This window comes from Geotrypetes seraphini, chromosome 7 (assembly GCF_902459505.1).
Source record: "Geotrypetes seraphini chromosome 7, aGeoSer1.1, whole genome shotgun sequence".
Lineage (NCBI taxonomy): Eukaryota > Metazoa > Chordata > Amphibia > Gymnophiona > Dermophiidae > Geotrypetes > Geotrypetes seraphini.
In genome coordinates, this window is record NC_047090.1 from 13,725,354 (window position 1) to 13,738,378 (window position 13,025).

The window sequence follows — 13,025 nt, forward strand, 5'->3', positions numbered from 1 at the left end:
CCTAAGAAGCGGCTGAGAATCGCACACTGGCGTCCTTTACAGAATCACGTTTGCCCTAATGGACAGATGCCTAACCCCGCCTACCACCTCAATTCTCTAACTGGTGCCCATGTCACAGGCTCCGGTTAGAGAATTGTGCCTGATGCCTTGCCATCAGCTGATCATGGCAAGGGAATCCCTCTGCCGAGATCAGCTGAGTGACTGTGGCAGGAGACCCCCCCCAAGTCCTGGCAAAATCGGCAGGAGGGATGCCCACTTCCTGCTTCCCCCAAACCCTTCCCCCCAATTGAAGCAACTGAGCAGGAGGGATGCCCACTCCCTCCTGCCCGTCCCGAACCCCTCCCCCTGGAACCACCGATACCCTGCAAAGCTTACCCCCCCAAGGCTGCAGCCCCCAACCCCTGTACCTAGTATGAGAAAGTCAGGCTGTAGGGATGCTTACACCCTCCGGCTAGCAGGCCCGCCACTCCAAAGTGCATTTTTAAGAGCCATTTGGCAAATTCAATGGCACAAATGGGGAATATTGATAGCAATTGATGCAACTGCATATATACAAAATCTTGCACCAGGAATATGTGAATAACGAGAATGGACTGTATAAGATGGTTTATGTATTTAAAGTTGTGACGGAACAAGTTTACAACAGTCGTCCTTACAATTTTTGTCCATTTTAATCAGCTCCAGGTTTTAGTGGACCAAGTTTACCCAATGGGTATCCCAGATATCCGTCGTTTGGAGATGCTTCGTCACATCCTTCTAGCAGACATCCTTCTGTAGGAAGTACACGACTTCCTTCAGTGGGTGAAGAGTCAACCCATCCATTGCTTGTGGCAGAGGAACACGTGAGTTATTTTGTTACATAATTTCCTTTGTCAGTATGCTAATTTTACTTCTAATCTTTTAAATTGTTGATTTACCGTATATACTCGAATATAAACTGAGATTTTTGGGCCAAAAACTTGGCACAAAAATAGGGGACTTGGTTTATATTTGAGCTAACCCCATTCCGAACCCACTGCAGCCCTCCAGTACTGCCCTGGTGGTGCAGGGAGCCGGAGCTGCCGTCAATCCCTCCCTCTCAGCAACTGCGCAGCTAGCCCACCTCTCCCGGTCCCCCTGTAGGTCTACCTTAGGTCCCCAGTGGTCCACCTTAGGTCCCCAGTGGTCCAACGGTGAGGCAGGGCAGGAGTGATCCTTTTACGCTCCTGCCTGGCAATCTCCTTAGTGAAAAAATGACGGCCGCGAGATCCTATGGCAAACTTGGCGAGACTCATGGCAGTCATTTTTTCACTATGGAGACTGCCGGGCAGGAGTGTAAAGAGATTGCTCCTGCCCCGCCTCACCGCTGGACCACCGGACTGGGAGGGGCGGAAAGGGCTAGTTGCACAAAGCTGCCAGGAGGGAGGGATTGAAGGCAACTCTGGTTCCCCGCTCCACTGGATCACCAGGGCAGTACTGCAGGCCTGTGGTGGATCTGGAAAGGGGGGGGGGCCCGTAACGGGAAGGGGTGTGTGTGGACTGGCTGGCTGTTTGGCTGCAGAGTCAGTAGACAGGACACCAAGGAGGAAGAGTCGTTTCTGCCCTGTACCGGTACTTAAATATAAACCATGGGTTTATATTTAAGTCAACCTTTTTTCTTCTTTTGGGGGGGGGGGAAAAGGTTACCTCAGTTTATATGCGGATCGGTGTACATACGGTACCTCTTTTCTCTATTGACAACCTATTTAGCAAACTGTAAGGCTAAAACTTGTTTTGTTTACTAAAATTATGGCCTACTCAGTTCCTCTTCAAGTAAACTTTGTGTAACCAAAAATGTCTGCCAAAAGAGAAACTTTGTTGGCTTCCATTTTTGATTTACTGTCTTTTCCTTCCTGGGCTACAAAAAATACATGGTTCTCCTGATAGCTTCTGAGACTCTTGATCTGACATTTTTGATCTTAACGCCTTGGAAACATATCTTTAGCCTGAACACAGAAACTGAAATGTCTAAAAATGAATGAACAGCAAACCTATAGAATTAGCCATACCTTAACCAGGATGATTTTGAATCCTTATATAGTGCTTCTGTGACATACTGTTGTTTCTGGATAACTATTGATAGAGGAAAGGGCCTGGGATTTGTATACCGTCTTTGTAGCTTTACAACCACACTCAAATCAGTTTACATTCAGGTACTTCAAGCATTTTTCTTATCTGTCCTGATGGGCTCACAAGCTATCTAATATACCTCGGGCAATGGAGGATTAAGGGACTTGCCCATGGTCACGGGGAACAGCGCAGGTTTGAACCCAGAACCTCAGAGTGTTTGAGGCCATAGCTCTGACCACTACACCACACTCTCCTTGTTGGGTCCCCTTGGCATGTCACACATTAATAGTGTTTCTTGGTATTTGAGAAATAGTTTTGAATTAGGCAGGAGCGAGGAAACTTGACGCCTCTCAAGACTGTTTTATAGTGGAGCATTGGTGCTGTTTGTTTTTGCAAGGCAAGGTTTGTTTATGTGGGCCTTCTCATACTGTTTCCCATTAGGAAATCCTTATACTGAACTGTTAGTATTTTGGGGCTTTGTTCTCTCTTTCTATCCTATCCTATTCTATCCTGTATGTGTACAGAGAAAGCACTGTAAGAGCCTCATGAAGAAGATGCAGCTTGTGCTGGAGATACTTCTAGTGGTGACTGGCTGTTACTGTAGGGGCAGTTTGGGGGGGGGGGGGGCGGTTTGCCATCATTCAAGGAGTATATTTCTTGAGTAATAGCTGCCTTGAATTCTGTCGCATGTCCAGTGTTTTCTCTAGCTCCCAGCAGTAATAAATTATCTAAAGCTTTGTAGACCTTTTCTGATTTGCTACATATCTCAACATAATTTATACTTTTAAAATTCATTTTGTTTCCATATGCAGGTACATACATATGTGAACACAACTGGGGTACAGGAAGAAGGGAAGAACAGATCCAATGCACATACTCCACTGGCATTAAGGCTTTCCGACACCGAAGGCAACAAAGCAAAAGAAGATCTGCCTAGTGTCCCAGACAGAGACGCTCAGGTTTTTCTGGAGCCTGAAGGAGTGAAATTTGTTTTAGGACCGACTCCTGTTCAAAGACAGTTAATGGAAAAGGAGAAACAGGAAGGGCTCGTGGAAGAACAAGGTGGTGGCGGCGGCAGTAGCAACGGGGACGGTAGCAGCAATATGAATAACACCGACTGGGACACTGGCTATGACAGTGACGAACGCAGAGAGGCACCCTCTGGCAATAAACTGGTGTATGAAAATATTAATGGCTTATCCATTCCTAGTGCCTCAGGAGCAAGGAGAGGTCGTCTGACATCGGCCAGTACCTCGGATGCACAGAACATCAACAACTCGGCTCAAAGGAGAACTGCTTTGCTAAACTATGAAAACTTGCCCTCTCTTCCTCCAGTTTGGGAGGCCCGAAAGCTAAGTAGGGATGAAGAGGACAATTTAGGACCAAAGACCCCATCTCTAAATGGCTACCATAATAGCTTTGATCCAATGCACAACTATGTGAACACCGAGAATGTAACAGTTCCGTCAAGTGCTCACAAAATAGAATATTCGAGGCGTCGGGATTGTACACCTACAGTATTCAATTTTGATATCCGACGCCCGAGTTTAGAACACAGACAGCTCAACTACATTCAGGTTGACTTGGAAGGTGGCAGTGACTCGGATAACCCTCAGACTCCAAAAACCCCTACCACTCCACTTCCACAGACTCCGACCCGGCGCACGGAGCTGTATGCTGTAATTGACATTGAAAGGACTGCTGCTATGTCGAGCTTGCAGAAAGCGCTACCGCGAGATGACGGCACATCTAGGAAAACCAGACACAACAGCACTGACCTGCCCATGTGAGCCTGGGAGACGTCACTCGATGTGCACCTTTTGGGGGACATTTTGAAAAATGAGGATGCAAGCGTGTCATTTTCATTTTTAAACACTAAAACTTTTGTAGACTGATATACAATGTTTCTGAATGCATCATTTGCTTCTGGAAAGGGAATTTAATATAGAGCAGGTACTCCTAAAAGCAGTTGTTGTGTAGTAGCGAGATGTACTGTATAGCTGCATTGCCACTTTCACAGTGCCTATTTAATTGCATAGGGTTGAAAGGACATGCCAGTTTTGAGCTGAATGACCTTCTGGACCTCTGCCTAACTTTTTGTGTTTAGTTTTAACATTTTATAAAGCCTTGTTTATGTACAATTAGTGGCAGGCCAACCTACATTATTGCAATGCCACTTGTGAGGTATACACAGTATGTATTTGGTACAACCTTTATTTCTATTTTCCTAGCGGTTTGTCAAAATCTGATCACAGGCCCTCATCACATGCAAGACATCGGTACGCAGTTATGGAATGTACAGCAGATGTGTTGGGTAAAGAAAAACTGTATATTGTCCAGCCACTCCCCCCCCCCCAATACACTGTGCCCCAGTCAGCAGGCATGTAGCCCCTTCATGCACGTACCATGTCCTGCTGTAGCATCATTAGGGCAATTGAAAACCACTGCATCTTGAGCTAAAACTGTAGGTGTTCAGGTAGAAATCAGTCCAGCTCTAACATGAAAGCCAACTGGTAGCAGGTGATGCAGTAGGAACCAGTGTGCCACAACTGCATTGATTAAATGCAAATTATACCTTAATAAAGGCCAAAATTTTGTTTTATGGTCCTTCCTGTTATCACAGTGTATTATATTGTAAGATTATTGTATGCCCTAATTTGCATTATAACTTGTAAGGTTTTCATTCCTACTTAAAAGCATAAACATAGCATCTTTGTACAAAGGTAGTTTACTAGATTTTTTTTTAAAGTTTCTTTTATATTGAAAAAAAAAATTCCATTTAACAGCAACTGTGCCATTGCCAAATTTTTCAGTGAAATATCTCTGAACTATTGGCCATTTCAGATTAATTTGTTAGAAACATTCCAGGATAGTTTCATTTTAAGTTAGGAAAAGAGATACTATGCAGAAACAGAAGGTACGCAGTTTTAATGCAGTTTCACATCAGCATAGTGACACTTTATCTTGCATTTTCAGGTATTTGATATATAGCTTACCAAATGTTCATGGTCAAAAATGAGCTATGTGAAATTGACAAAATAACTAAGTCCTCAGTGCCAACATATCTTTTGTAGCATGGCAATAAAATGTTGATTTTGCATTGCAGGAGCCTGTGTGACTTGCTTTTTCTTGACAGTGGCTTAGACATAAGGAATAGTGCATGCTTACAAACAAAAAAGAACTGAGCTTTTTGACAAGGTCATTGCATGTAGTTTCATAGCAAATACTCAGGTTCGTTATCTGCAAAACAGTAAATAAAAACATTTCAGATCTTGCAAGGTATTAGAACAGATTAGTTAATGAGTTTTGTAGCTTGGCTATGATAAAGAAAGCCTATATTACTAATATATAGTCCAGTGCAAGAGGTGAGACATTCTAGACAGTAGGGTTATTTCCCTTTAGTCGCATGGCTGCAGAAGGAATCCACTACGGATTTTTCACTCTGCCTCTGTAGTACTTCACGGTGCAATTTAGAGCCCTCTAGAGGTTTTTCCTTATGCATGCATAGATGCAGTTGTGTGTGTTCTACTCTCCCCATTTTATTTCGATGTAATTTAGTGCTTGGAGCAATTTGAAAGCTCTGCCTTCTTGAGAATTCACAAACTTCGGTCTGTAGCTGACAGGCCAATCCCTCTGGGTACCTGTTGGCCAGCCTGCATAGTTTTCTCTGGATAGGGCCATCCCTGAGGTGTTCTCACCTTCTGTTCATCGGGGGTTGAGTGCAGGCTGTTAGATGCCCTTAGGAGACTCAGCGGTCCACAAGGGTGGAGGTATAGTTGGACATTGCAATCTGACTGGCAGCCCGAAGATCAGCTTTATAGGAACATTCCCAGCATTGCGACAGTGATTATTCTCATCCAGTTACTGTGAGAGAGCAGAATGCAGGCTGTGAGAGACATCGGGGGGGGGGGGGGGGGAGGGGGAGGTGTGAAAAGTGAGAGGCAAAAAATAGCTGTTTTTTGAATTTGGGAAATGTAAAAAATATTGCGATTTTGGTGCGAATTTTGTGACAACAGCCATCTTGGATTTTTAGCTATTTTATTTTCTAAAGCTCCCTGCTTCTTCAAAACTGCAAGATTTGCCTGGAAACTTGCTGGGATGGAATCCTTGGGTTCTCCTCTTGTCGATTCTTGCCAGGATTGCACAATTTTAGCGTTTTTAGAGCATTTTGGTACCACATTGGGGGGGGGCACAGTGTCTAGCTTAGCCTCTCCCCTTCTGAAGCAGATTACCAAATGCTCAGCTAGCCCAGCTGTGTGGCTTTCATGGGTTTCGGGGCTTGGCAAGGCTGGTAATTTCTTCTGCCAGGCTACGGACCCTTCACAACCTCAGAAAAACTCAGTTTAATAATAATAATAATTTTATTCTTATATACCGCCAAAGCCATATAAGTTCGAGGCGGTTTACAGCAAGAGGCGCTGGACAATCAGCGAAGAGGTTACAATCAAAGTCAGCAATACAATCTTACATAATAAAGAATATGAAAGCTAAAAGGTTCATAGGGTTACAGGATTGAATAAGAAGTGATGAGAAGATTCTTAGTTAACAAATCTATTGAACAGACTTGTTTTTAATAGTTTTCTAAAATTGAAGTAGGATGAAGAGTGCGCGAAAATGTTACTAAGCCAGTCGTTCCATTTGCCTGCCTGGAAGGCAAGAGTTCTGTCCAAGAATCTTTTGTAGTGGCAGGCTTTTATTGTCGGATAGGTGAACAGATGAATTCTTTGTGTGGGCCTAAGATAATTTGCCAGATTGAAGTGGGAAACCAGGTAAGTGGGAGCCAGACCAAATATTGATTTATAACATAGACAAGCAAACTTAAACAGGATTCACGCCTCAAGGGGCAGCCAATGGAGTCTTTGATAGTAGGGGCTTATATGCTCCCATTTTTTCAGCCTAAAGATCAGTCGAACTGCCGAATTTTGAATAACTCTTAGAATATTTTTTTTGAAGGAACCTAAGTAAATAATATTGCAATAATCGAGCAAGCTCATGATGGATGATTGAACCAGTAAGCGGAAGGATGGTGCATCAAAGTATTTTCTGATGGTTCTGAGTTTCCATAGAACCGAAAAGCATTTTTTAACTAGTAAGTCTGTGTGTGCATTTAGAATGAGGTGACGGTCCAAGGTGACTCCCAGGATTTTAATGGAGTGGTCAATAGGGAAGTCCTGACCATTCAGGGAGATCAAGGAGTCTTTGATTTTGTCATTAGGGCTTGCCAGGAAAAATTTAGTTTTGTCGGTGTTGAGCTTCAATTTGAATTAGGTCATCCATCGTTCGATTTCATTTAGAATGGATGATAGATGAATCTTTATCTCGGAGGCCAGAGAAGTAAGGGGAATAACAATGGTGATATCGTCAGCATAGATATAAAATTTAACCTTTAAGCTATGTAATAGGTTCCCCAGTGAGGCAAGGTAGATGTTGAACAATGTGTGGGAAAGAGGAGAGCCCTGCGGGACTCCGCTAGAGTTAACCCAACTAAAGGATATTTTATTGTCACTGTAGACTTGATATGACCGTTTGCTCAGAAACCCCCAAAACCATTTTAATACGTTACCTGAAGACAGGCAATCAGAATAGCATGGTCAACTAGATCGAAGGCACTACTTAGGTCTAGTTGCAGGATAAGAGCACTTGTACCCTGGCTGAATAAGGTATGAAGTCTAGAAGTGATGCCATGACAGTTTCGGTGCTGAATCCGTAACGAAAACCAGACTGATAGTCATGCAGTACGCTAAATTTGTCCAGATACAATACTAGATCCTGGTTGACCAGCCCTTCCATTAGCTTGACGAATAGGGGAGTGCTCGCAATTGGTCTGTAATTAGATGTCAGTTTGGTAGATTCTCTAGGGTTTTTTACGATTGGGGTGATCAAAATCTGGCCTAGATCCTCAGGGAAAGTACCGGTTAGTAAGAGAGAGGAGAGCCAGTTGTATAGCTTGGCTTTGAAAGAGATTGGAGCGACTTTCATAATGTTTGGGGGGCAGCAATCTAATCTGTAGTAGGAAACGGCGTATTTCGCGTAATGTTTGGAGAATTGCTACCAGGATGGTGTAGTGAAGTTATTCCAGGCCATGTCTACCCTAGGGTCATCTTTGTGTTGGGCAACCGAGTAGTCCAAAAGGTTGGTTGAGGAGCCCACTAGTTTGGATCTCAAATTGATGATTTTGTTGTTGAAAAATTCAGCCAGGTCATCTGCAGATGGTGGGGAATCAAGGGTAGGACAGGATAAGGCCTGTATGTCATAGAAATTGTTGACTAATTCAAAGAGATTTCTACTATTGGTGTTCGGCGATCCAATTTTTTTAGCGTTAAAGTTAGAGCGTTTCTTTATTATTAGTTTTTTTTTTTATTTAATTTTAGTCTCCAATTTGACCTCCCTACACTGTCCCCCAATTTCAACCATTGTCTTTCGGGTTTCCGTAACTCCTGTTTCATATTTCCTTACTCGGTATCGTACCAGCCATCCAGATTCTTGTTTCTTATTTTTCTTAGTTTAGTGGGGGCCATTTTGTTTAATATTTGTGTACTCATGTTGGTCCAGGAGTCTGAGTCTGGGCTAAAGATAGGTCATAGTGTGACCAGAATGCTATTGGGTTCACCATACCTCTGCTAGCAACCATTTTTAGGTCTTTTTGTCACCTTGGGTTTGTGTGGGGGGCGTCTTACTTGCCAGTAGAAATTGAAACTGCATAAACGGTGGTCTGACCATAGCGAGTCGGTCCATATGACTTTGTTCCAGTAAATCTTGGGATTGGCTGGTTCTTTGGTGGAAAAAGTTACAAGATCTAACTGGTGGCCTTTTTGGTGGGTCTTTTCTGGAGGCGGCACAAAGAAATCAAGTGAAGAAATGAAGGAAATTAGATCTTTGGAGTCACCCTGCTCTGTTTGCTCAAGATGAATGTTTAGATCACCTGCCAGTAGGTTGTGTGGGCCTAGTGTAGAATTTGTGAGGAGAAATTCATGGAAAATGTCTTTGGCTGCTGGCCATTTCTTAGGAGGAATGTAGAATAAGGTGATTATTAGAGTGTCTTCTAACTGATCTGTCCAGAGTTTACAGGATATGATTTCGAGGTTCGCTGAGGAGTTTGAGGCTAGGATTGTGGACTTGAAAGATTCTTTTAGGATGATGGCTAATCCTCCTCCTTTGCCTCTGCTTCTGGGTAGAGATAAAATTTTTAATCCCGGGGGCAGACAGTCGCGTATAATAATGTCGTTGTCTGCGACCAATCAAGTTTCCGTTAGAACAAAATCAGGGTTGGCTTCTTCCAGTCAGTCTTTGACCAGCTGTGACTTATTCCTAATTGAACGTATGTTTAAGTAGAAATCCTGAAGAGTGTGATGGTAAGGACACCTTTGCAACATTTTTGAAAATGTATGGTTAAAGGATATTATTAAAATATGGGGTGACTCTTATATGCTGGTAATTAAAATTATGAGTTTAAATTTCAGTCAGTCTAAAACTTCTGGTTTATATTAATATACTGTTGAGTTGTTTCTGCTGTCTCTCAGACCTAAAAGGTGTCTAACTAGTGTTCCCTAGTTACATTTTTTTGGAGACACAACTATAAAATTAGTACAGTAAATCATTATGGAAATTAATTAAAAATGTAGAAATTTTTTTCTTAAAAAATGTATTAAAAAGGGGGTGCGTTATGCTGTCATGTCCTATAGGCCAGCAAATTTTCAGTAGGTGGCTGAAAGAGGTTGGAGCTTCTTTTAAGTATATATACCATATTTCCCTGAAAATAAGCCCTAGTTGCCGGCAGCAGCGCTTCTCCGCGAGACCAAAATACTGTACCTTGTAACAAACAGAAGCATCGCAGTAATGTAGACAGGCTGCTTCGCGGCCCTCTGCCTGGATGTTCCACTGCTGCATCACTGATAATGTCTTCAGCAATGCAGCAAACGCGCCCGGGCAGGAGAAAGCCACGAAGCAGCCTGTCTACATTGCTGCGACGCTGCCGCTTGTTACAAGGTACTGTATTTTGGTCTCACGGAGGGCAGGGAGAATACAAACTGCAAAGGGAAGGATAGAAAGCCACTGCAGAAGGGAATGGGTGAGAGGGGAGGAAAGATGCTGCACATGTAGGGGAGAGAAATGACATAGGAAGAATTGGGGGGGAGTCATTGTACATGAAAAAAAGAAAAGCTACCCCCAAAATAAGACCTAGTGCCTTTTTCGGCCCAAACTTAACATAAGGCAGTCTTATTTTCGGGGAAACACGGTAGTGCTGTATTTAAATGCAGACTCTAAGGTCCCACTCCTTTGAAGCTGGTTTCAATTCCCGCCTTATTATTCTCCCACCTGAGCACCTTTTGGCCAGTTTGTAAGCTCATTAGAGCAGGGAGAGGACGCACGCGCGCGCTTAAGAGCAAACCCGTAGTTTTTGTTTGAGCTCAGCAGAAATAAGCGCGGGAAGGAGAGAGATGCTGGAGACCCGGGCGCAGGCGCAGAACGGCCGGTGCGCTTAGGCTGCGGTTCTCTGGCGCGTCTCCCCCACCTCGCCGCAGGGCTTCGGATCAGAGTATCTGGGCAACTCAGCGCCGGGGCCTCGGCGGCAGACCCGAGAGTCCGCTCGCCCGCGCCCCGGCCTCGTCTATCTGATCGTTTCATCATGCCTGCCCCTGCGGGAGGGAGGGAGGGGGAGCAGCCGGCGGCACCGAAGGCTCCGCGCACACGGCCAGGAGCGACCCAGCTAGCGGGAGGAAGTCTTCTCATGCCGGGCGGCGGCGGCTGCAGGCTGCGCCCGATCAAATAAGATCAACTTTTTTTTTTTTTTCCAAAACTGGGTGTAGATTTTAATGGCCCATTATCCTCAGCCCCAGACCCACGAGAGCTATTCGCACTCCTCTTCTGCCCCCGAAAGGAGGAGCACTTAAGGGTCACTTCACTTATTTAAGGGGAAAAAATCCCACCGGCAACACAGCACATGTCTTTAATATTTAGTTTCAGATTTTGTTCCCAAAATAGAATTAAAAGAAAAAAAAAAAGTGTCGTAGGGTAAAAGAAAAGTTTTTAGAAATAAACCAGTTGAGCCGTTCCAAAGTGGATCCTGAAGCTTGGCTCCACTTATTCTGCTATTCATTAGCACGCCGACTCCTCTTGTGACTTTTCTTTGACCTTTCAGGTGATTTAGAATGGCTTCTGTGTCTGTGGCTTCGATGGTGCCCTGGAGATTTGGATCTTGATCGGTGGCGCCTTTCTCTGGATCTGCTTCTGTGGCGCCTTGGACTTTTACTACGATGTCGTTCCCGGCGTGGTGAGGGGCTCCTCCGCTTTGGAGAGCGGCTTCGCCTTCTTGGAGATCTGCTTCGACTCCTCCGATAGCGTGGTGAAGGAGATCTGCGTGGTCTGTCTAAGTCTCGATAACTTCTTCTGTGGTGATCAGGTGATGGGACTCTGTCCATCTTTTCATCGTCATCATCATCATCTTCACTGGACTCCACGTCATCCATATCTTCTTCTAAAGCGCTAATACGAGTCTCCAGTTGCTCAGCTTCTTCTAGCACATAACGTTTCTGCAGCCGAGGTAAAATGATATCACAAACACGCTCACTATGCAGGAGTTCGTCTATGAATTCATCTACGTGCATCAATTCAAATTCTCCATTCCTGTTTTGGCTCTTTATTTTCCGATAATCATTGTACAGTGGTTCAAGGTATTTGTAGCAATCAGTGGCTATGCCTGTTAGTCTCATATATAAGGCCCCCAACATTCTGACATACTTGAAATCTTCATTCTTTATAAACTCAACAATGATATCTTTCTCTGGTTGAATCTGGAGCATTTTCAGGGTCAAGCATAGGAAAGGAGTAGGTTTTATGTTTCCTCCATAAACACCACCAACGTATTTCAGCTCCATGGCTTTGTCCACGACAAGTTCAGCCGTCAGCCCGAAGCATTCTTCCTTCCAATATTTCGACTCGTAGATCCGCGTACGGATGATCTTCTCCACCAGGTACTGAGGATTAGTGCCATGGATACTGTGGGCATCTTTCACCGTGCGATTCGCCATGTTTACGGAAGCCCCGCCTACGCACAACGCCTCGCAAAACACGTCTTGCTCGCACCGAATCACACAAAACACGGCCCGCTCGCGCCTCACGCACACAATCACGCAAAACACGACCCGCTCGCGCAGTCTCTCACACAAACACCCAACTCCCGCTCTCCGTTCACACTTCCGGACATGCGCATCACGCAGGGAAAAAAAAAGCTCCTTTACTGTCGCACTTCCGGACATGCGCTTTACAGACTGTGCTGCTGGGCGTCACCTCCGCCACCTGGAGGATTCGGGGGTGGATATCAGACCGGCAAAACTTTTTTTTTTTTTAAACTATAAGTTTATTGAAATTTTCACTCCTAACAAAGGTTATAAAGCAACGAGTAAATATCAATAATAGTCCCAACCACACATAATAACAGAAACGCTTATAAAATGGGGGTGGGGCGGAATCTAGGAAACAAAAAACCCTACCCCTGAAGCGTGATTTCGTTCACGGTGCGCCTGCGCCTCGTGAGGTCACTTCCTGCCTCTGGCCCTGGTTCCGGGCTCTGACAGTTGGGTTGTGGCACGCGCTCGCTTTCTGTGGCTCAGCCTGGCGGTGTCATGGTGGGACGCCAGGTTTTTCCACGGCCTGGAGGATGCTCGATGTCGCCTATCGCACCTCTGGTCTCTTTGAGGGGCTGGGCCAAGACCCTGGGCGGGTGGGAGTGGGGGCTTTCTCGTCTGCTTTCATTTTTATTTCGTTTTTATATCACTTTTACCCTGTGATAAACGCTCAAATATTCAATAAATAAATAAGTATCAAGTGCTCAGTTACCTATGGTTACATCTAAGCAGCAATGAGACCAGCCACAACCACCGAGAGCACTCAGACCCGATCCTACCAAGAGTGTGAACTCTTCCCCCCTGCAATCCGCT

At 44.7% G+C, this 13,025-nt stretch overlaps 2 protein-coding genes across 2 annotated transcripts in view; one reads left to right on the forward strand and one right to left on the reverse strand.

The window, feature by feature from the left end:
* The window catches only part of FRS2 (fibroblast growth factor receptor substrate 2), a 40,846-nt gene extending 35,653 nt beyond the window's left edge, over nt 1–5,193 (forward strand). The window contains exons 6-7 of the mRNA XM_033950983.1: nt 679–842; nt 2,901–5,193. Coding sequence (XP_033806874.1) covers nt 679–842; nt 2,901–3,878 — 1,142 coding nt within the window. The 3' untranslated portion in view covers nt 3,879–5,193. The remainder of the gene's footprint in view (nt 1–678; nt 843–2,900) is intronic.
* A 3,203-nt stretch (nt 5,194–8,396) lies between these two features.
* Nucleotides 8,397–12,282, reverse strand: LOC117363828 (pre-mRNA-splicing factor 38A). Its single transcript, XM_033952230.1, has one exon. The coding sequence runs from the start codon at nt 12,114–12,116 to the stop codon at nt 11,178–11,180; it is 939 nt and encodes a 312-aa protein (XP_033808121.1). The 5' UTR covers nt 12,117–12,282; the 3' UTR covers nt 8,397–11,177.
* Nucleotides 12,283–13,025: the final 743 nt, after the last annotated feature.

Coding starts and splice junctions, on each gene's coding strand:
- LOC117363828 (XM_033952230.1), bottom strand. CDS start 12,116: ATGGCGAATCGCACGGTGAAAGATGCCCACAGTATCCATGGCACTAAT.